We start from the raw sequence: 21,891 nt of genomic DNA, 5'->3' as shown, positions 1-21,891 counted from the left end.
TTTTACATGTAAATGAGCAAAAGCGCATTACAATATTAAAACTTAAAAATATTAAAATATACTAACTATATACATTACAATATTAAAACATAAAAATATTAAAATATACTAACTATATACACATTATTGACTAGATCTAAAAGTTAAAAAAGCTAATTTAAAAAGATTACTAATTTAAAAAGACAACGAAGGTTTTGACTGTAAAGTCTACAAAAAACCTGTTGCCCTTAAAATAAGTAGAATTGTTGGGATTATAGCAACACTTAGACACTTCGTCCCTACTCAGACACTCCTGATGATCTCTCGCTCCTTGATCTTACCTTACCTAACCTATGGGATGTGTGTATGGGGTCAGGCTTCCAAATTCCTTCTCAACAAGCTTCTAATCCTCCAAAAACAAGTTCTTCGTCTCAAATATTTTACCCCTAGAAATGAGCATGCCATTCCACTTTTTATCAAATCAACGATTCTACCTGTAACTATGATTTATTTTCAAACCATTGCTAACCTTATGCACGACATATCTCATGGGTCTGCACCATCACCTCTTCGAGCACTTTTCTTAAAATCATGATCAAACGAAGTTCACCAATACAACAGAAGATCTGCAGCAAAAGGTAACTTCTTTCAAAAAGATGCAAAGCTGGAAATTCAAAAGTGTTCCTTTTCTCGTTTCGGAACTTTAGTCTGGAAAAAGATTGCACCGGCCTTACGAGACAAACCTAAGACAGTTTACCGAAAAACAATTCGTGACTAGATGTTCAATTTACTTTCAGCTGAGGATGAATATGTTGAAATCAATAAAATCTTTGACTTCCTAAAATCTTTAGCTGAATGTAGCTTTAAACTCATTGCTATTATAAATAAATTCATTACTATGTTATTCGAAGTTATTTTTCTTATTACTACTCCTTTCTTTTATGTAGATAAGGTATTACCTTTTAGTAAATTTAATTTTTTTTCGGTTTCTTCTTCACCTCCCGCCTCGAATAGCTAGGCTAATTGCGAGAGATAAAAAATACTGTAAATAATATGATTGTTTAAATAAAGTTTTTTTGTTGTTTGTTGTTGTTGAAGTTGCCTACACACTGGACATCAGAAGTACCAATAAAATGGAAGATGAATTGTATTACAGGAGCCCTACACTAATCTTGATCGCGACATAAAAGAAATAAAGACCACCTTCTCGAATGCCAGGTCAAGTACCAAACTATCTTCGATCTAATCTTATCTCCAGAGGGAACATCAGTGGTCGGGAGACCAGATCTTCTTCACAGCTTAACATACCGCTTTTTAAGACCAAGTCGGGACAACGATCTTTTTATTACAGAACTGTTACTTTATGGAATGCGCTGCAACCTCATTTTAAATTAAGTGAATCCCTTATTATTTTTTAAACGCAAAATGAAATCTTATCTTTTAAATAAGTTTTTAATGTCATAAACTACACGTGATTTTTGTAGTTTTAGCAATTATTTTTTTTAGATAATTTTTAGCATTTTAAAGTATTTTTATTATATCATTGTAAATAGTTTTAATGTAAATAATTTTTATAGCCAATTTATTATACTTATTCTCTTTTTTTTTTTCATTGTCCCTGAAAAGCCTCCATGGGGAGAGGACAATAAAATTTGTATCTTGTATCTTGTAATGCTGGCTTCCCCAAGAAATTTGTATTCTGCACCATCGACAATTTCACATCGAACAATTCATTTGAAGATGAGCCCTTAATCCCGCATTTTCTCTTTGAAGAACGGAAAAAGATTTCCATCAAGCTCCCCTACTGCAAGAAGAATGAAATTGCAAGCAAAAAAGTTTACTTCAAAATTGAACTCTTCCACTAATCTCAAATACATTTTCTTAATTCTGTGGCAAACTAGACAAATCAAAAGACTATTCAGACTCAAGGACAAAAACCTTCACAAGTCCCACGTTATTTACGAAGGAGAAAGTTCTTGCAGAGGAAACTATGTAGGTGAAACAATGCGAAATCTTGAAGTGCGAATAACGGAACATTCGAATATCTGCCACACCTCGGAACCAGCACGTCACCGTTTGGAAAACCCAAGTCACTCATTCCAATGGGTAGTCCTTTGTTCGGCAAGATTGTACTTTAAGAGAAAGATCATCGAAGGCCTAATCATCCAACAAAGGAGCCCAACTTTGTACAAACAAGTTAATTGCTATGTTGCACAGTTGTTCCCTTCGGGAATAACTTGAGTATAAAAACCATGCAAATCACGAACGGCTTTTTAACCCTGGTGATGACAAACATGTCGAAAACGTTCGTTTCATTTTAATGTTTTTATCCATTTTTAGCCTTGTATATGCCATTTTTACCCTTTTAGCGAATATTATGTCAACAAATGAGACATAGATTTTCTAGTAGGGAAAACATCTCAATTTACCTGCCAGTACGGTTTAACAGATTCGCTTTATATAACGCGAAAAAAACATGCTTGTTTTAAGTGAAAGCACGCTTGTTTTGTGGCTGAGAAGGTGGGATCGGGATAAGAACTCTCAGTTAGGCGGGACGGTGGGATAAGAGTCAAAAAGCCTGGCAGGATGCCGGACTGCCGAAGCCTATTTTGGACCCTCCACCTTTAGCAGCTAAGTTGAAAGTTTAGCTTTGAAACGTTTAGTATTTTGAATGCTATAAATTTCCAAATGCACTGCACATGATTTAATGATTGTCTCAAAAAGAAAGGATTGAATGTAATGTTTGCGATGAAATGCGCTGTTCGCGGTATTTCCGCCGCTCTCTGGAGTTCGTAAATAATATTAGCAGGCGCTGGGGAGACAAGGATCTGAGACAGTCTACTTTAACGTCAATCAGAACAGCAAAAAGCACCGAGACAATTGTTTTTTTTTTTTTCATCACAAATCACTAAATAAGTGTAATTGCGACTTTTGTTTTGGTCGGATGCGCCACGTTGTACGTAAATGAAAATCGCCACGACAAAAACCAAACGCTAATTATTCAAATGTCTCAAAGTGTTTCAAAGTGTTTCAGCAAAGTGTTTGGTACTTGTTTAATTTCGAAGACGTCGTGCTAAGCGCAAACTGAATTACCTATGCAAGTCTGTTCTTAGATATGTTTAAATATTTTTATAACTCGAAAAATAAAAATAAAAATAAACTGTAGCACATGCTTAAAATTTTAATCGCGACTAACTAGTTAGATATAATTTTTTGTCCGTTGAAAATAAACAATTCTAAAATATTATTGCACATCTTCCAACTTATCGCGAAGACAAAAATTTACCACCAGACTACGAGTGAAGTATTTTTTTTAATCAATACAGATATTTTTGCCAACTTTTTTTGCCTTTTTGCATGGGGGCGAAGTTTTGTAAATGACTGGTTTCGTGTTTTATTTTGGTTGTTTTGAAGTCACCGACAGCGAAAATGTTTTTTTTTTCGATTTTCTCCAAATTGAAGCGGCTTTGAAAATAAAACAAGCTACACAGTGATTTTTTTTTTCTTTTCCACATTTGCGTTATAATACGTACAATACAACACAAGACATAACACTACTTACAATAAGCTATAACTACCAATAGACTACATAAGTAACCTGCGATCAGGCTTTCTTTTTTTCGCGGCGGAGGGAAGGACCCCTCCGCCGCAAGAAAAATAACGCCTGATCGCAGGTTACTACATAAGTAGCTACACAGAGTTGAGTTACTCCATAAAAGTTATCTATAGACGAAATATGAAGGAAAGTTAAAGTCAGTTTACTGTGGCCGCGAAATTTAATTTCGCTGGATTTTTACACTATTCCCAAAATAAACCGTTAGGATCCAAAGGGGGTCACTATTTTTTCCCCAAATATTGGTACTAACAATCCAAATGAGGCTAAATATTGTGGTCGATGTTTCATATAAATGTTCTACAAATAATTACGAGTAAAGCGTAAGGTAATTTTCACCAAAGCGGCAAGTACTTTTAAGTAAATTCGGGCATATTATTTAGGAAAAAAATGTGTAAAAAGAAAAATTGGAAAATAATCAGGCAGTAAAAAGAAAATTCGGAGAAAATAGTTTGAAAACGCCTCAAAATACAGGTCAAGCAATTCTTATTACGTAATTAAAAGGTATACAGCTCTAAACCTGTGAGTTTCCTGTAATTTCTGCATGCTATAATGATTAAGCTTGTTTTTGTATTGCTCTTTCATTTCTAATTATTGCAATTAAGTGCGTGGTTAACCTGTGAAACACGAAAGGATCGTGTTCTAAAAACGTGCCATATTTTAACTTCGATCAGTGGGTGTTGTAATCGCTGATTTGTTTCTCATTCGGTGATACTTTAAAATAATTGGATAAAATAAAATGTGATGAATTTTTTTGTTTAAAACAAACAAAAGATGCAAGTCCCAAGTCAACATAATTATCATGGATAATTATGTTGACCGACTGCTGGTGGGCAAATTTTACAACTCATGATAATCGACGTGCACGTCAGTGTATTTTAGCATCAATTCGAAGCTGTAATTCTATGTCCTACATCCGATTGCAGAAACCGTGTTATTGATTGTCTTCGTTTCGTTTTTTTTGCCATCGTTTATGAGCAGAAATTGTCAACTTGACAATACACTTTTCTATTTGCTCAAGTTCCCTATTTTTTAATATAAGGCAGGTGCTTTTGTTCGAATTAAAATTAAATAGGTAGGATTTCTCAACCGCGAACTGAAGTACATTTCGTTACAAGATACAAGAAGTTACAGCCGTACAACCAACGGAGATCTTGGATGAAAGGTAAAGAAAAAATCCTATTAAGTTATTTTACAATATTACGCATTGGATGGAATCCTTTTCATTATTTTCGCATAGTAAATACATATCAGGGTCTGTAACAATATACCTAAATGATATATCTAACTACAAACTACAAATGGTCTGTTTTCGACATTCATGTGGCGAATTTCAACGCATCGAACATTTATCGCTCCCAAATTCCGCTTGACTTTAAATTCGTATATCGTCGATGACACACAGCGACATGGTCTTAAAAGAGGAAAACTATTGTGTAACAAAGAAACCACTGGATATAAACATCGACGGATCAATAAAACCAATGTCTCAGCCAAGGCTAATCACGAAATCTAGCTATGATGCTAGTGTGGATCCCTTTTTGAGATGCTTGGCCGATGGGACAGGGTCTCATTTAGTCGAACAAAACAAAAAGCGACTAGTTATCATGTTCACAACACTAAACAAACTCAATCCCCCCTTCATGCAAGATCTGTTCTCGGCTCGTAATTGTTCCTACAGTATCCGTTATTCTGAGAACAACCAGCAAATTACGTAATCCAAGGACTAATTATCTTAAACGCAGTTTTGGTTAACCCGGGGCTGCTTTTTAGAATGACAGCTATCAAAATTACGTAAACCATTAACCCTTACAAGGTTTAGGAAGGGAATGAATGACCTATATTCCTCAACGGGCACCCACACAGTGTTTAAATAAAGTTTTGTCTATGTTTTTGTCTAACTCACAAACGTTCTATTAAATGTGGGATATATTCAATCTACAGATATGAATCAAACGAATATTACAAAAGAAAGTTTTCCTTTTACCATTCCATGCGGAATATTAAACCCAACCGTCGTCACAAACGCCATTTTGGTTGTTGCCTACGTTACCTTATTGGTTGCTGCTTGTGTCGAGAACACTGTAGTTATATACTTGGTAAGGACATACAGAGATTTAAAACAGTCAACATTCAACTACCTTATCCTCAACATGGCTGTTGCAGATCTCATTGATGTTTGCTTTGCGACCACGGGGTCCGTTTCCTTTGCGTTTGTTGGTCAACAGTGGATTCCTGGTTTATTTGGAAAAATATCCTGCAAACTTGTTTACTTCGTATTTGTTATGTCCATCGGGCTTTCGATCTCCACGCTTATTATCATGTCCGTGGATCGATATATGGCAATTGTACATGCCATGAAAAGGCCAATGTCTTCATCAACGGCAAGGAGATCCATAGCATTGAGTTGGATAATCTCAGCCATTGCAGCTTCTCCTTATCTTTATAAGATGGATACAAGGAAAATTAGCGAGGAAACGACCATTTGTGTTTCAATCTGGAGCGAGGATCCCGCACAGCGTTTAATCTACAGCAAAGTGGAGGAAAGTGCCAAGGCTGTAATATTTTACGTACTTCCATTGATTGTAATAGTAACAACTAATACCATAATTGGTAATTCCTTGCGCAAGAGGCGACCAGTTGGTAACAATCAAACTCAGGAAAGGATCAACATACAGAATCAAAAGATTTATCGGTTATTAGTAGCAACTGTTGCTTTGTTTGCTTTTTGCTGGTTGTTTACCCACGTAAATCATTTAATGAGCGTCTTTTTTCCGTTCAAATATTGTGCACTCCCAGCGCCTGTTCCGCTATTCTTCTTTTGGATGTCTCATATAAATGCTGCTATTAACCCAATTATTTATTTCATATTTAATAACAAATTTCAGCAAGGTCTTAAAAGCGCTCTTAGAGGAAGAGTGGGAAGACGACCCCGAATACAAAACGTCATTCCTCAGGAGAATATTGCATTCGAGAGTTTGGAATTTGAGAATGTTACTGCCAAAAAGGATAGTGAAAAAAGAGAAAGAAATACGGTATTCGATACGAAACTTTAATTATATTTAAAGTAAGAAAGCAAGCATTACTTGTAAATATTAATTGTCGATATCAGTAATAATTTTTTTTTAAATAGACTGATTACTTTTAGACACACGTACCCGTTCAAACAAGAACTCATGTACGCCTTGGTGTAACGTGTATAAATAAAATTTGATTGATTAATTGATTGATTGATGATTTGATAGAAGCTGGATAGCTAGTTAGTTACTAATTTTACGTTAGTTAGTCAGTCAGTCAGTCAGTCAGTCAGTCAGTCAGTCAGTCAGTCAGTCAGTCAGTCAGTCAGTCAGTCAGTCAGTCAGTCAGTCAGTCAGTCAGTTAGTAAGTTAGTTAGTTAGTTAGTTAGTTAGTTAGTTAGTTAGTTAGTTAGTTAGTTAGTTAGTTAGTTAGTTAGTTAGTTAGTTAGTTAGTTAGTTAGTTAGTTAGTTAGTTAGTTGGTTGGTTGGTTGGTTGGTTGGTTGGTTGGTTGGTTAGCTAGTTAGTTCGTGAGCCAGTCTCATAGTTTCTCATAGTTTTTCAGCCAAAACATTCGTATATTTCGTGCCAAGCGCAAACTGAATTACCCATGACAAGCCAGTTCTAAGATATGTTTAAATACTCTTTAGTTCGAAAAGTGAAAAAAAAAGTTCTAACCGAACTATAGCACATGCTTAAAAATTTATTCACGACTTTCTGGTAAGATTGAAATTTTTGTCCGTTAAAAATGAATAATTCTAAAATATTATTACATACCTTCCAGATTATTGCCAAGATATCACCAAACAATTGAGGCAAACTACGAGTCAATGTCTTTGTAAATTAATACAAAGATATTTACCTTTGTTGCCACTTGCATGCGAGCGAATGTTTGTAAACGATTGATTTTGTGTTAGAAAATCGTTTTTTTTTTTTTCGATTTTCCCCAAATTAAAGCGCTTAAAAAACATACACACACACATAAAAAAAAATATGTGGGAAAACAAAATTTTTGACAATGGCTGCGAATTTTTAATTTTGCTCTATATTTACATGCATTCGCCCTTAATTTGTTTTCAAAACTAATCCTTAGGATCCTGATGAGGGGGTCACAATTTTTTTCTCAAATATTGCTACTGAATTAAAAACCTATGCCAGGATCAGGACAGTGTAAAACATATCCAGCCACACTCGATATTTCATATAAATGTTCTACATGTAATTACGAGTTAAGTGCAAAGTAATTTTAAACTTTTACCCACCAGAGAGTCTGTTAACATAATTAATCCTTTTTTAATTTTACAACACGGTCTTTCCCCAGCGGCAGGTGCTTTTAAGTGAATTCGGACATATTATTTAGCAAAGTACGCCTTATTGTAATAACCTAGTCGTGCAAAAAAGAAAAATGGGAAATAATCAGGCACTATAACGAAATGTTTAAAATTTAATTTGTCCGAGGAAACAGTCTCAAAACGTTTCCAAATACAGGTCACGTAATTTGTCTTGAAACAATGAATAAATGAAATCATATTTTTAAACTGCGGATGAAGAATAAATGAAAAGAAGATCCTCGCAGTTGTGAACACAACTTAAGCAGTTGTGAAAAAATCAAGTTTGCCGAGTCCTAACAAGCCTGATTTTTTCAGGTTTATTCATAACTGCGAGGATCTTCTTTCCATTTAATTTGTCTTATTACGTAAATAACAAGTATACAGCTAAAGACCTGCGGGTTTCCTGTAATTGCTGCAAGCTATAATAATTAGCCTTATTGTTTTATTGTACTTTTCATATTTCATTTTAATTTTCTTATTGCAATCTTATTGCAATTAAACTTGTGAGACACGAAAGGGATTGCGCGCAATACTAAAATTAAATTTTCAGTGGGTAATGTAATCACTGATTTCCTGCGTTAATGTTTTTCTTCTTTTAGTATTACCTTATGATGATTGGACTGATAAAATAAATTTTAATGCACTTTTTGTCTTCAGCAAATAAAAGATGCAAGTCCCAAGTCCCAATTGATAATTAAGTTGACAGATTGCTAGTGCACAAATTTACAACTCATGACAACCGTGTACGCCGATGTGTTAGCATCATTTCAACATTGCAATTTTATATCCCATTTCCATTCGCAAAAAAAAAAACAATATTTTTTCTTCGTTTCGTTTTCTTTCCATTGATTATAAGTAGAAATTGTCAATTTGACAAAACTCTTTTCAATTTGTTCAGGTTTCGCGTTTTTAATTTTAGACAGGTGCTTTGTTATTTCTTATTTATTGTCATTTCTATCTGCAGGACGGTTGGTAGGTGCTTTTGTTCGAATTTAAATTAGAATAGGTAGGATTCATCTCAACCTTGAGCTGAAGTATTTTTCGTTACAAAGAGTTCCAGAAACAATCACCGGAGATCTTGGATGAAAAGGTAAACCTAAAAATTTTCCTTTTTAGTAAATTTTAATATTACGCATTGAATGGAATCCTTTTGTTTACTTTTGAATGGTAATTATGTTTCTGGGGTCTGTAAGCAATACTTAAATGATATACCCAACTACAAATTAAATTACAGATGCGCTTTTTCCTACTCAAGAAGAAAAAGAAAATAGAAATCGAATACATTGAAGCGGGCAAGTCTTAATAGTGGATTGTACAGTCATTAATCGCTCGAGAAAATTGGTAATAACCGCTTGTCTTTGAACTCGTGTATCGTCGATGACACACAACAATATGAATTTATATTGGAAAATTTTGTGTAATAAAGAAACCACTGGATAAACATTCACTGATGAAAACAAGTAAAGATAAGGATCTCACAAATGATGCCTTTGGAGAAAAAATGGAGCAAAAACGTTTAAAGAGTGGATTTTGCGATTTGAGCGTGGACGGGGGACTGATGTTTACTTAATGTCTTTTAATTGTTTTTAAGTAATAAAAGCAAGTAAGTTTCATGTATAGTTTAATAAATCCGTCTGCACATTTATTCGATCACATCAGTTTACTGATACTCGCTGTACATAAACTATGTTTTCTGTTTTCGATACATTTTCCCTCCACACGTTAAAATTTCTTAATGCACCAGTATTTCATGTTTCGGTTGCATATTTTATTTTATTTTGCTTATTCCTAACGAGACATTCTATTTATTTTTGCAGTCTCCTAATATTTTCTTTGTATTCTTTTAAACCTTCCATGTTCAATCTTCCGCGGGATATACCATTTGCGGATTAAGAATTCCTAAATCTCTGGCTCAATTGTGGTGATCCCCTTGAGTTGTTATTTTGTCTCTATTGAATTTGGATTGACCTTATATGAACAAGCAAAACAATTTTGACAACAAAGATACGTTATAAGATTTAAGCAAACGCTGCCAAACTTTCTGAGTTTTCCTGAAATTTATCTGGCAATAATTAAGTATGGTTGGATGATGTGTCAGGAACTTGAATCACCATGGAAACGACATTTTGACAGGCATGTTTTCCCAAATTTGTAATTTTGCGTGTTTTTTTTTTTTTCGGGTTTAAAGCACATTTTTATTGGTTTTGAGTAATTTGCAGTCATTTTGGGTGGTTTTCTGGAATTTTGGAAAAATTTTGAAATCCAATTATATACGGCACTTTCAAAAGCTCAATAATCGGAACTTAGCTGTGCGACCGCGCGTTATTAACTTGAGGGCGGATCTGGTGTATTAACTCCTGGTTAATACCTAACGCGGCTTATTACACAATCGGTCTGTTTTATGTGTTCAACCTAAAACTAATGCGTAGTACATGGTGTTGAAAGATAACTATGCGCAATGAGTATATTTAGAATCTACAGGTCACGTAGCTCTTAAAAATGTGACACAGGAGTGTTTTAGCGCAATTCGGAGCGTTGTAAATTGACACGTAGTTGTACAACGCGATGTAATGGCGGACATCCATGAGAGGAACAGGACAAAGTTTAAAGCGTTCTTTTGAAACCTGTGAAGTTTTCATCACTATCTCACATCTTAATTTTGAATCATTAAACTATATAGAATAATGCCCCGTAAAGATTTTTGTAGTCCCAATTCTTGAAATCAAGATTTGAGTCAACTTAATATTACTACCAAATTCGATTTCTTTTGACAATGACTTCGCTTCACCGAAAAAACGTTGAAGACCTTTGTCGTGTATGCGGCAAAAGACTACAAAAATCGAAGGGAGCGGGGACTTCGAAGTTCCTGTATCAGAAAGGGAACGATTTCTTTGCCGATTATTTTTTTAATCTTCGTACAAAAGGAGGTTGTCGAAATTTACCGCGGTATTTTCATCACGGGTGTTACGCGCATCCCGACCGAACGGTTGTTCCAGCGTCAAGGGCGACACATTACGACGACAGTTGCACGGTTTGTTACCGTGTTATATGCTTCTGGCTAAAATTAAGAAAGTTGGAATAACCCAAGAAGGTAAGAAGGGGAAGAAAACCGTTTTGGCCGACCCTTCAAGCAGCAGACAGACTACTCCTGACCACCAAGAGCCTATGTCGAAAGAGTTGTAACCGGTCGAAGCACCTCTTCATCCCTTGAAGTTTATGCGATCAAAAAAAGTTTGAGATTCTTCTGACTATAATTCTAATGATTCCACTCTAACTATAATTACAGCGAAGCGGTTAAAGACACAGTTATAGATGTGTTAGGTAAAAAGCGCGGCCCATTCACAATAAACTTTGATGCATGTGTCGGTTAAATCTTGTTTTTATTTCTCTTAAATTCTGAATTTGTTTACCTCATCAACCCAACGAGATATAAAGGAGTTTGTAAAGTTCAACAGGACGGCATTTTTAGACGCCTCCTCTCCTCCAAAATGCACATGCTGGAAGAATATGCGAAAATGCTTAAAGGCGCTTTCCATTGGACTTTTACGGCGAAAGAGGAGAAAGTATTCACCATGAATTCGCTCATCTTTCTTCAACATTTTCCCATTACCGGTAATAAGCCAGCAACATCTCGCCCAAAGAAGATGTTAGAAGATCATCACCTTGTTGTCCACCCCAAGAACAGGGGAATGATTCCTGAGAAAAGAAGCGAAACTTAAACTAAACGAGGATTTAACACGAGCAACAAATAATTAATAATTCAGAGGACAATTATAGGTAAAAAAATCCAATAATTCATATAGGCTTAAAAATGTTGTTGACGCTTCATACATGTATTTAAAGCTCCCCCGCCCCGCATTTATACTCTTTGTCGTTGATGTGAATAGAGCTTTAAATAAACTATAATTAATTTGAGCTTCCACCAAATATATACACAACTTGTAAACAATAAATCGACTAACAAATCATCTTCTCTTGAACGCTTCATTTCAGGGAGAATTTAGTTTAAACTTCTCATGGATCGAAGCGGTTGGTGAAACAAGAGGCGCAATGGCGGCGATAAGCGTTCAAATTGCCTCCCAAACAAATTATCATAGCGCGAAGAAATGAAATGGGACTAAGACACTTACTTGATATACGAAGCTTTTAACTTTCCAACTTCTGTTCTCAACTGCTCGTTTCATCGGAAAAACTTCTAGAAATCCACTATAAGCTTTCAAAATTTGCACCCTTAAGCATCGCGCAATACCACCAAAGTGATGTTTGGGAGCCGAATAACTCAAATTCGGGCGATGGAAATTGAACAACTTCGACGGCCATTATTACCTTGAACCTTCGATGATCGTCTCATGTTGTTTCCCGTTCACAATAGGCTAAACGTGGCACAATACGATTGGTTTAAAAACAAAGGCTCTACCCACACTTGAACAGTAAACAAACCCGTTGTTAGGTGTTGTTAGGTTGCATCTCATTATCACAGCGCATAGCGCTGCTCATGTTTCGCGGGCTCAAAAGAAACTTAAATTCCGTCCCGAAAGTGGCCAAGATGGCGGATCCAAGATGGTGACTGTTTTGACATTATGATGTAATTGTTACATGATGTGACGTCACCATCCCACGTGATGTATACCAAAAGAAAAACTTTCGGACATACAATGCATCCTATAAGTTTTATTGTGATTGCTTAAATATTCTGGAAATTACATAGGGGGGCTTCCGAAGCCCCCCCCCCCTCCCCCGCGTTCAGAGAAGGTCCAAAAAAGCCCGGTCTGAAAAGGGTTAACCGATTTGCCTTCGAGTTAGGCTGAGAAATATGTGCGAACAATCATGCGTTTGAATGTAACTATACATTGTTTTACGTTTTACATGATATATTTTAATATGACCGTGATTTGTGAAAATCGGGCTTGGATTATTAAAATCACATCCCTATCATAAGACGAGCTTACATCGGTCAAAATTAACAAATGGTAAACGTCACAGCGTGCACTATTGAGTTACAGATGCACGCGGGAGGTTGCTAAGCACGAAAGATGCGTAAGAGTCGCCCGAGGCGATAGCCGAGTGCGACTCTAGCTTCTTGAGGGCTTAGCAAACCTCCCAAGTGCATCTGTAACTCAATAGTGCACGCTGTGACGTTTACCATTTGTTTTATAGCACAACTTTTAGGAGATTTTGTAAAGTTTCTTTGAGGTAAAAGTGCGCGCGCTAATTTGAAAAATTGCGTGTAGTGCTCGCGTAAACGCTGACGAAAACCTAAGCGAAAAAAATAAAACAAAGTTTTGAATTATTTCAAACTTGCATTATACCTCAAAGTTTTTCAGCATTTTGGAGAAATGGTTTTTCTTATGTTTAGCTTTTCAAATTCACAGGAAAATTGAGAAATCAAGTAAAAACGCGTGAAGTAGTGGCACTTTCTTGTGCCATGTCACAACAGATCAGCGCGCGCGCTTAGGTTGAAGCATACGTCAGTGTGCACCCATGGGCAAATAGTAGACGCTAAATTAACCAATCAGAACGCGCGCTTTACTTTAGTTGTGCTATAATGAAGTTTTCAAAGTGGATGTCCATTTGAAACTGGAGAACTCTGTATTAAGGTAATCCCGTAAATAAAACTGCTCATAGATTTCCAACCAAACTTTGCCAGTTAGTTGTTTACCTAAAGGGAAGTTAAGTTTTGAAAAAAAGGGGGGTCACCGTATTCGTTTAGGGGCAGGAAGACCTTGTATTTACCATATAATTCCTTATATTTCCTTTGCGAGTACTGGCAAAGTACACGTTTTCGGTGATAATGTATTATTCTGCCATAGAAATTGATCTGTATTCATTTTATAGAAAGAATTTGATCGCTACTTTCGAATTGAACTAAGGGAAAGAATGATAGGTCACCGAACTCGTTTACAAGAAAACGATGATTTATCTCTCTCGCGAGCCAAGCCGCATAGAAAAAAGCCGCCATTTTGTTTATGTGCGCGCGCTTATTACGCGTACAATTCTGCGCAGTAAGGATGCGCAATGCAATACTAAGAAATCACCTTAAATGTGAAATGTATTCAATTCACAGACATGAATCAATCGAATATCACAGGAGAACGTCCTTCTTCAACCATTCCATGCAAGATATTAAACCCAAGCGAAATAACAATCGCCATTTTGGTTATTGCCTACGTTATCTTATTGATCGCCGCTTGCGTGGAGAACACTATAGTAATATATTTGGTGAGGACATACCGAGATTTAAAACAGTCAACATTCAACTATATTATCATCAACATGGCTGTTGCAGATCTCATTGATGTTTGCTTTGCGACCACGTTGTCTGTTTCCTTCGTGTTTGTTGGTGTACAGTGGATTCCTGGTTTAGTTGGAAAAATATCCTGCAAACTTGTTTACTTCGTATTAGCTTTGTCCATTGGGCTCTCGATCTCCACGCTTGTCATTATGTCTGTGGATCGATTCATGGCAATTGTACATGCCATGAAAAGGCCAATGTCTTCAGCAACGACAAGGAGATCCATAGCAGTGAGTTGGATAATCTCAGCCATTGCAGCTTCTCCTTATCTTTATAAGATGGATACAAGGAAAATAAGCGTGGAAACTACCATTTGTGTTTCAATCTGGAGCGAGGATCCCGTACAGCGTTTATTTTATAGCAAAGTGGAGGAAAGTGCCAAAGCTGTCGTATTTTACGTACTTCCATTGATTGTAATAGGAACAACTAATACTATAATTGGTCATTCCTTACGCAAAAGGCGGCCAATTGGTGGCAGTCAAACGCAGGAAAGGATAAACATACAGAATCAAAATATCTATAGGTTATTAGTAGTTACTGTAACTTTGTTTGCCTTTTGCTGGTTGTTTACCCACGTAAACCATTTAATGAGCGTCTTTTATTTCTCCAGTTTTTGTGCACTCCCAGCGCCTGTTCCGCTATTCTTCTTTTGGATCTCTCATATAAATGCTGCAATTAATCCAATTATTTATTTCATATTTAATAACAAATTTCAGCAAGGTTTTAAAAATGCTTTTAGAGGAGGCTTCGGAAGACAACGCCAGATACGAAACGTGATTTCTCAAGAGAATTTTGCATTCGAAAGTCTGGAGTTTGAAAATGTTACTGCCAGCAAAGATATTGAGGAAAGAGATACAAATATGGAATTTGATACGAGACTTTGAGTACGAAAAATTCTGCAGTCTGGAGATTGAATATGTTACGTCCAGATAAAGATAATGAGAAATATATATTATTACGTATCAGGAAATGGTCTATTGTTTGGTTTCAAATTCTCGTCACTCTTGAAACAAAAGCATTTTGTTATTTTCGGCGTGCATTTTATTGATGGTCGGGGTGGCAAATTAGCGACGTTATGGGGGAGGAAAGCGGAACGTTGGGTGATAAGATGCCTTTATCACTAGGTTCCCGCCCAAGGAAGGAAGTTTTCGTAAAGACAGCTTAGTAAGTAAGTTAGTGAGTAAGCAAGACAAAAAGGTAAAATTTAAAAACAATTAGGCGATAAAAAGCGTCTTAACGCACAATTATCTTTGAACATCTAAGGGAACATATAACCTTAAATTATTGGTGAAAGAAATCAAGATACCGCTTTAGGTATCGATTTTTCCAAGACGCGCGGAAACAACTTGAACAATTAAGCCTTAACTTTTCAAGTTGCAATCCATTTCAATCCGAGCCATCCGCAGCCAAATACGCTTGGTAACAGTTTCAGTGGACAATGGACTATAATCTGTAGGTTCCCTGTGACACAAATATAAATTCGGGTGTCCAAAAGTCTGGGAAAATCCTTGACAAAGCCCCTTTAATTTTGCTTACACAGGGGTCATTCATGTATATTATACGACTAAACCCATTGACTCCCTAGGGCGCAAGAAGGCCACCATGGTTACTCTGCCACTTGTGATATCATCATTTCCAGCAATTGGAATCGTTTTTCATAATCACCTGATAAAGTGGAAGCATGCCGAATCAAGCATGATAGAATATTAATCAAATAAGTGAAATGTTAAAGGAATATTTCAAACATTTACGGCTCAGATGTAGGGCTAAGTCCGAAAGATTTGGTTTCATCTTTCGAACGATTTTTTTGGCACTTAATTTCCCTTTTACATTTCACTTATTTGACCAACATCGTGTCACGCAGTATTTTAAACTTTTGTTCTTGTGAACGATAGGAAGTACCCTCCTGCGCTTATGGAGTGCGTGGCGAGAATTAAAAAAAGAATGTCTGTGTAGGAGGCCGCTTGGAAAGTGATTTGAATATAAATGGCAGACATCAAAATTCTCCCTCCCTACATGATAATACTCCCGGTTCGAATGCACACGAAGAAACCTGCATGCTGCTTTCATTTTGTGCTTCTCCGTCAGGGACTACTCCGCGTTCCTAAATAAATCTAAAAAACCCATTGTATACTTATCAGCGTGGTAAGAATCTCTAACCAGTTAGAATTGTCTTATAACTGTGCTTTTATTCACCTGACTCAAGCCATAAAACATTGTTTTGATAAAACGGTTGCTGATACTATTGAGTAGAATTTGTTTTCTTATTAGATTATTTGTTATTCGATTGTCAAAAAATGTATTTTTGGTAGTTCTGGGTGGAGATTGTTGTTTGTGTAGTAATTTGCATCTCTTGGTGTGGAAATAAATCGCAGACGATTGTCTTATGTGCAAAATTAGTTGTAATTAACAGTTTTAGTAGATTAACAGTTTTAGTTTGGTTGCTGTAGAACCTTGGTGTTCCCTTTTCATTTTCATTTCACAAAGATGTGGATTTAAATTAAAGTTATCCCATGGAAGCTAACCTGGCGTTACAAGTGTTCTAAATTTATATTCTACCCCGCAGTTTATATTATTGGCATTAGACGACAAAAAGAGTATGGCGTGACGCCAGTGGACGTGTTTTCGGTCTAAACCTGATGAGTCATGTATGATGTCGACAATTAATTACTCATATGACGTAAGAATTTCGTGATTGGCTGTTATTTCTATTGCGTGAACGCACGTATAATTGTCTCTTTCCGTTGAACACGCAAAACAGCTGATGCATGATGCTGCAAATATATTACCATAAAAAGATCAAAACAAAACAAATCCTTCATCTTAATACACTTAAATTAGGACTCGAGGGCTAATAGTCGACTTTACGGTAAAAAAAAATATTTATATTAAAATAACTTCAAACTAACTCTGCCATGTATTTGTTCTGGTAAAGTTTGACATGACTTTCTAAAACGCGAAATATTGCCACAGCTATTTCGGGTATAATTTAGGTTAAAATAAACTGAAATAGAAAAGAAGCAAACCAGTTGAGCATGACAGTGCAATATGATTTTCAAAAGCGCCCGTTTGTTTTGCGCTTCCATGACAATAAGAGATATATTAATGCATACAAAGTATTCTGAGGTTAATATAAATTCAATTTCTTATGTAGTATATCTTCTCATGCATACTTCCACCAGTACACGGAAAGGTTCGGTGACTGTATACTGTCGCTAGAATACCGACGTCACCGTCGTAGCATCTGTTTTACTGTGTGCGGCGTTCTACACTGAAATACGCGAATAATTTCCACAATGTTGAACCCAACAAAGGTAAGTTAAGACACTTTTATTTACTGACTATACAAAGTATAGTTAAGAACACTTATCAGTCAAATAAAGCCGGTAACTTGAACTTTTCACAGTACTATCGGCGGCACATCAGACTCAAATACCGTTTGTTTGCGTATTGTACTTCGACAGCTACACTAAAGCATCTCTAAAACATGTAATACAAGCGTTTTGACACTTTCGTGCCTTGGAACAATTTAAATATTGCGGTTCACAAAAATTAAAATTCAAATTTAAATTATCGACATGGGTGTCAAGTCGACAAGAATGAAACAAGCACAGAACTATTCATGAGTTTTGAACGACCTTGGGTGAAGTCTACCTACATGGTTTGTCATGTTATTATATATGTTATAATTTTGATCATCCGGCAAGGACAGCGACATGAAGGGAAAAATGTATATGCATTTATTTACAAGGTTAGTCAATATTATTTCAAAAGAATCAATATGGCTGCATTTGCATATATTTTTACTCACTGGTTCGACCATGAAGACAAACTGTTTTTGTTTGCTTTGTGAGTGTTATCTGTGAGAGATAAAGAAACATTCGGCTTCTTCTGTTCTCCTAGTCTGTTTGTTGCAAAAAAGAAATGTTTGTTACTAGTAACACTCTGAATGACGTTGTTTTAGATGTCATTACTTATACTAAGTGATTTAGTGCTTAAAATTAGTAGAGTTTGTTTAAATCAAAATGTGACTTAAAGCAAAATGAATACTCAGTAACCGACATTTTTAGTTTTGTATTATATGTATTCGGGAATTGATAACACGACAATCAATCAAAAATCATGATTTAAAAATTACCAACTGATTTTTTGAAGTTATGCCGCCGCTTCGCTCGATTAACTTGACTAGCAGTTCAGTGATAAAACCGTCTGTACTTCGTCCCAAAGTGAATGCGTCTTTGGTTGTGTTGAGATTCGTATATCAAATATTAAAACAATAAACGTAACTTCAAAGCGCTGGTTAAAATATTGATACCTAACTCATTAACAATTGCATTTGTATTATTTGTTTTTACGTTTATGCTTTGATTAAAACGGAATTAGAAAGTCAAGTAGAGACAAAGCAAAGGCCAACATACGTGAAAATCTCATTATAAATGCGATTAATTCTTATTTCGTATGATTCTCCAGCCTGTCCTGTTTATTGGCATGAAACCTTGAAGCCAAAAAAACATTGTAAGAGAGCCGTGTTGAAACTAAAAAGTTTAATTTTGAAAATTCTGGATTCGAGTTAATCGGCTTTAATTAATTAAAACAACTGAGCCTGCCACTATTGATTGCATTTTAAGAGTAATTACTGAAGTGACATTTTTCAAATTCAATCTTTATTTATCTTTAGCACCTTGTATCGATTACTGCCCTGCTGTTATTGCTTTCAGCCAAACTGCATGGTCTCACGGTAGGTGTTAACCTTTGAGATTTCTGTGTGTGTCTAAAGGTGTGTCTAAATGTCTGCTTGTCTGAGTGCATCGAATTAGACATGATATTATTTTAGATTGGAATTTATAGGTAAAACTATTTTTAAACTTTAGTTGGGTGTCCCCAATTAGTGGTTGCACTGCTATTCTTCTTTGACACTTAATTGAATAAAGTTATTATTACAACAACGGAATCACTGTTTTCATGCTTAATCTGTGAATATGTGCACTGACACAAAGTACATAACGTAAAGTTTCGTCAAATTAATTATATGACAGTAACTTGTCATATTATTTTGAAAATTTGTTTTCGTTTTCATTGTCCAAAGAAATAACAAAATAAAGATGGCTGATTGCACATGTATTTCCGTTTGTAACATTAAGGACCCGAATGTTTTACTTGTATAAATTCACTTAAAAATTAGATTAGAAATCTCATAATGCTTCAAGATTCTTTATTCGTATGATTATAATTTATAAATATATATTTACAGATTAGCACAGCCGGCTGTGGAACAGAAAAGGGATGTTTTATGTCAATTTCAATTCAGTAAAAGTGAAGTGGGGAAGCCGTAGCTAGGCATCAGTAAGAATAAAATAAAAAAATTAAAAAAAGTTGTCACTAACAAATAAAGTTTAAACACTCCTAAAATATTACGGTCGTAAACTGCGACGTTCGACAGCTAAAGATAAAATGGCAAATTGCAATCATTAATTATTGGCTAATTAGGACTGTGTATGTAATGGAAATGTATCACATTTTTAACTTTGTTCGCCAGCGTTTTATTCTTGACTTCAACCTGCTTTGTTGCTAACGTGCACGTTGAATATTCAGCTTTTATTATACTTAGGGACCTACAACAACAGCACCAATGATAGGTAGCTTTAGAATTCCAGATTCCTGTACATCAAGTGCCGACTGCGATTTTTTAGTGACATACCAAAAAGTTGGCGGTAACGTAACGTTTGAGCTAAGTGGCAAAGAGGGCTGGGCAGGAGTGGGATTCAGTGATGACCAACTTATGGTAAGTAGCATATGGCTACTGGTGATAGAAGGTTTGAAATATCATTTTAAGAACTTTAAGAACTTAAAACATCGCAAGTGTGAATAAGTCCTGCATGTCACGGACTGTTCACGATACTCATGATTCATACTGCATACTACATAGTAATACAATTTTGTACCATGTTACTCCTTTATGTACTCATTTTGTTGAGTAAAATGTTAAAAATGTACTGACTGGCAAGTTGAAGAAGTAGTATGTAAAATCTTTCCTCTTTTAACAAATAGTGCAGAAGGTTAGGTACTGTAAGCTTATTTAACGCATTTATGCAACTACTATAATATAACATAATAAATACCAAAATTATATAGCATAAAATTATATTGCATAAACAAGGAGAGTTATCGGCTTTTGTATGTAATCTACTTACAGGCCGAGACGGACATACTCATCTGCGCCAGTGATCGATCAAGTGGTCATTATTATGCAGTAGGACGAAGTACACCTTCTATGACTACTCCAGTAAGTATTTATATCTTGACTATCGCCTTCTAAAAAGGGAAACATGACAAAGAGGTTTAGTAGTCACGATTTTTATCCCAATGCTAATTTACTAAACACTGTTAAAAACCGATAACGATAAAAATACAAACTCTACACTAGTGTGATCTTGAATCCAGCTTAAATTGAACGATCCGACTTCTATTTATGAAAACGGAGCAAGCTATAATATCTTGTGACCTCTGGCTCGGCCGTACAGATGGTAAGGTCTCTTGGTGATTTGTATTCTGAAAATAATATTACAAAATAAATGTGAATTACTTTTTTACGATCTGTTGGTGGTAATTTTCAGTTACCATTAGCCTGGAATCGATCCGTTTTAGTTGTTTAAAATATCGTTTTCATTAACATTATCATTATTCTTTATTCAGACTCCATCGGCGGTGACGATTATTGAACAATCAAATGAAGGTGGCGTGGTAAAGTGCAAGTAAATGCCTTTGTTTCTTTATTAACACTAGTGCGATAATAATTATCAGCAGGTCTCCTAATAATAAATCGTTTAACCGTTCTAAACTATCCTCTATATGTGTCAACTGTCCAGTCAAGTCACCACTTGTTTTTACAAATGATTTTCTCTCACAGAGCGCGCGTTATTACAACTTGACTAATACATCTCACCAAAAATGGACCAAAAAATGTCTTAGCATTTATCATTATTGCGATACTCCCGTAATAAAAGAACATTTCCCATTTGATTTTCTCTGTTCTCGATCCACCCACCCCAGTCCTTAAAATTAAACACTTAAACCCGGTTAGGGAAAACAAATCTTTCCAACTAATCAGGCTGTGATACAAGGTAGACATATCCGCCAAAAAAACAGAGTTTTTTCGCATAGGTTCTAGTAGCTTCTTGTCAGTTTAAAAGATGGAAACCTCATCCACCTCAATTTTGTAGGAAAAACTTCTCCTAATTAAAATAACCAGCAGCCGTGAAAAAGAAAGACAGTTTGGAAATGACTTGTACAAACTAACTCAGTTAACGATTGATAACAATAACATAATTAATTGCGATTTGTTTTTACTTGTTGTAATCTGTTTAGAATTGCGAGAGAAATAAACCCAGGAATAGAAAACTTTAGGAACCTGAACGAATCTTGGTTTCTTTTGGGAGCGATTGGAGACTTAAGCGGAGGTTTGTATCTATTTAGTTCAGCGTTCTTTCTTAAACAATTAAAGCGAGTTTAACTTTTCAGGTTTTTAACAGTCCCGGTCAAAACGTTTGAGACAGGGGTCATCAGTTTTATTTCTGGAAAAATAATGCAAACGTAAAATGCATCCATTCCTCCCCGCCATTCTTTTCCACCACATTCAACGTTGTTTGTTTAAGTATGCTGTG

At 35.7% G+C, this 21,891-nt stretch overlaps 4 protein-coding genes across 5 annotated transcripts in view; 2 read left to right on the top strand and 2 right to left on the bottom strand.

Annotated features, from left to right (window-relative positions):
* The window catches only part of LOC144643813 (putative ferric-chelate reductase 1), a 91,878-nt gene that overhangs the window by 32,043 nt on the left and 37,944 nt on the right, over nt 1–21,891 (bottom strand). The gene's annotated exons all lie outside the window — the stretch shown is intronic.
* LOC144641903 (substance-P receptor-like) lies at nt 5,652–6,666 on the top strand. Its single transcript, XM_078500919.1, has one exon. The coding sequence runs from the start codon at nt 5,746–5,748 to the stop codon at nt 6,646–6,648; it is 903 nt and encodes a 300-aa protein (XP_078357045.1). The 5' UTR covers nt 5,652–5,745; the 3' UTR covers nt 6,649–6,666.
* On the top strand, nt 17,252–21,740 carry LOC144638362 (DOMON domain-containing protein FRRS1L-like). The gene is made up of 6 exons (XM_078497589.1): nt 17,252–17,544; nt 18,909–18,968; nt 19,839–20,012; nt 20,424–20,513; nt 20,924–20,982; nt 21,596–21,740. Exons 1-6 carry the CDS (start codon nt 17,527–17,529, stop codon nt 21,738–21,740), a joined length of 546 nt encoding a protein of 181 aa, XP_078353715.1. The 5' UTR covers nt 17,252–17,526.
* LOC144638353 (uncharacterized) overlaps nt 21,878–21,891 on the bottom strand; it is a 2,808-nt gene continuing 2,794 nt past the window's right edge. The window contains exon 4 of the mRNA XM_078497578.1: nt 21,878–21,886. Coding sequence (XP_078353704.1) covers nt 21,878–21,886 — 9 coding nt within the window. The remainder of the gene's footprint in view (nt 21,887–21,891) is intronic.

The sequence above is a fragment of the Oculina patagonica genome, chromosome 2 (assembly GCF_052425735.1).
Source record: "Oculina patagonica isolate OP01 chromosome 2, crgOcupat, whole genome shotgun sequence".
Classification (NCBI taxonomy): Eukaryota; Metazoa; Cnidaria; class Anthozoa; order Scleractinia; family Oculinidae; genus Oculina; species Oculina patagonica.
The sequence above is the reverse complement of the archived record's forward strand: the minus strand, read 5'-3'. Positions and strand labels throughout refer to the sequence as shown.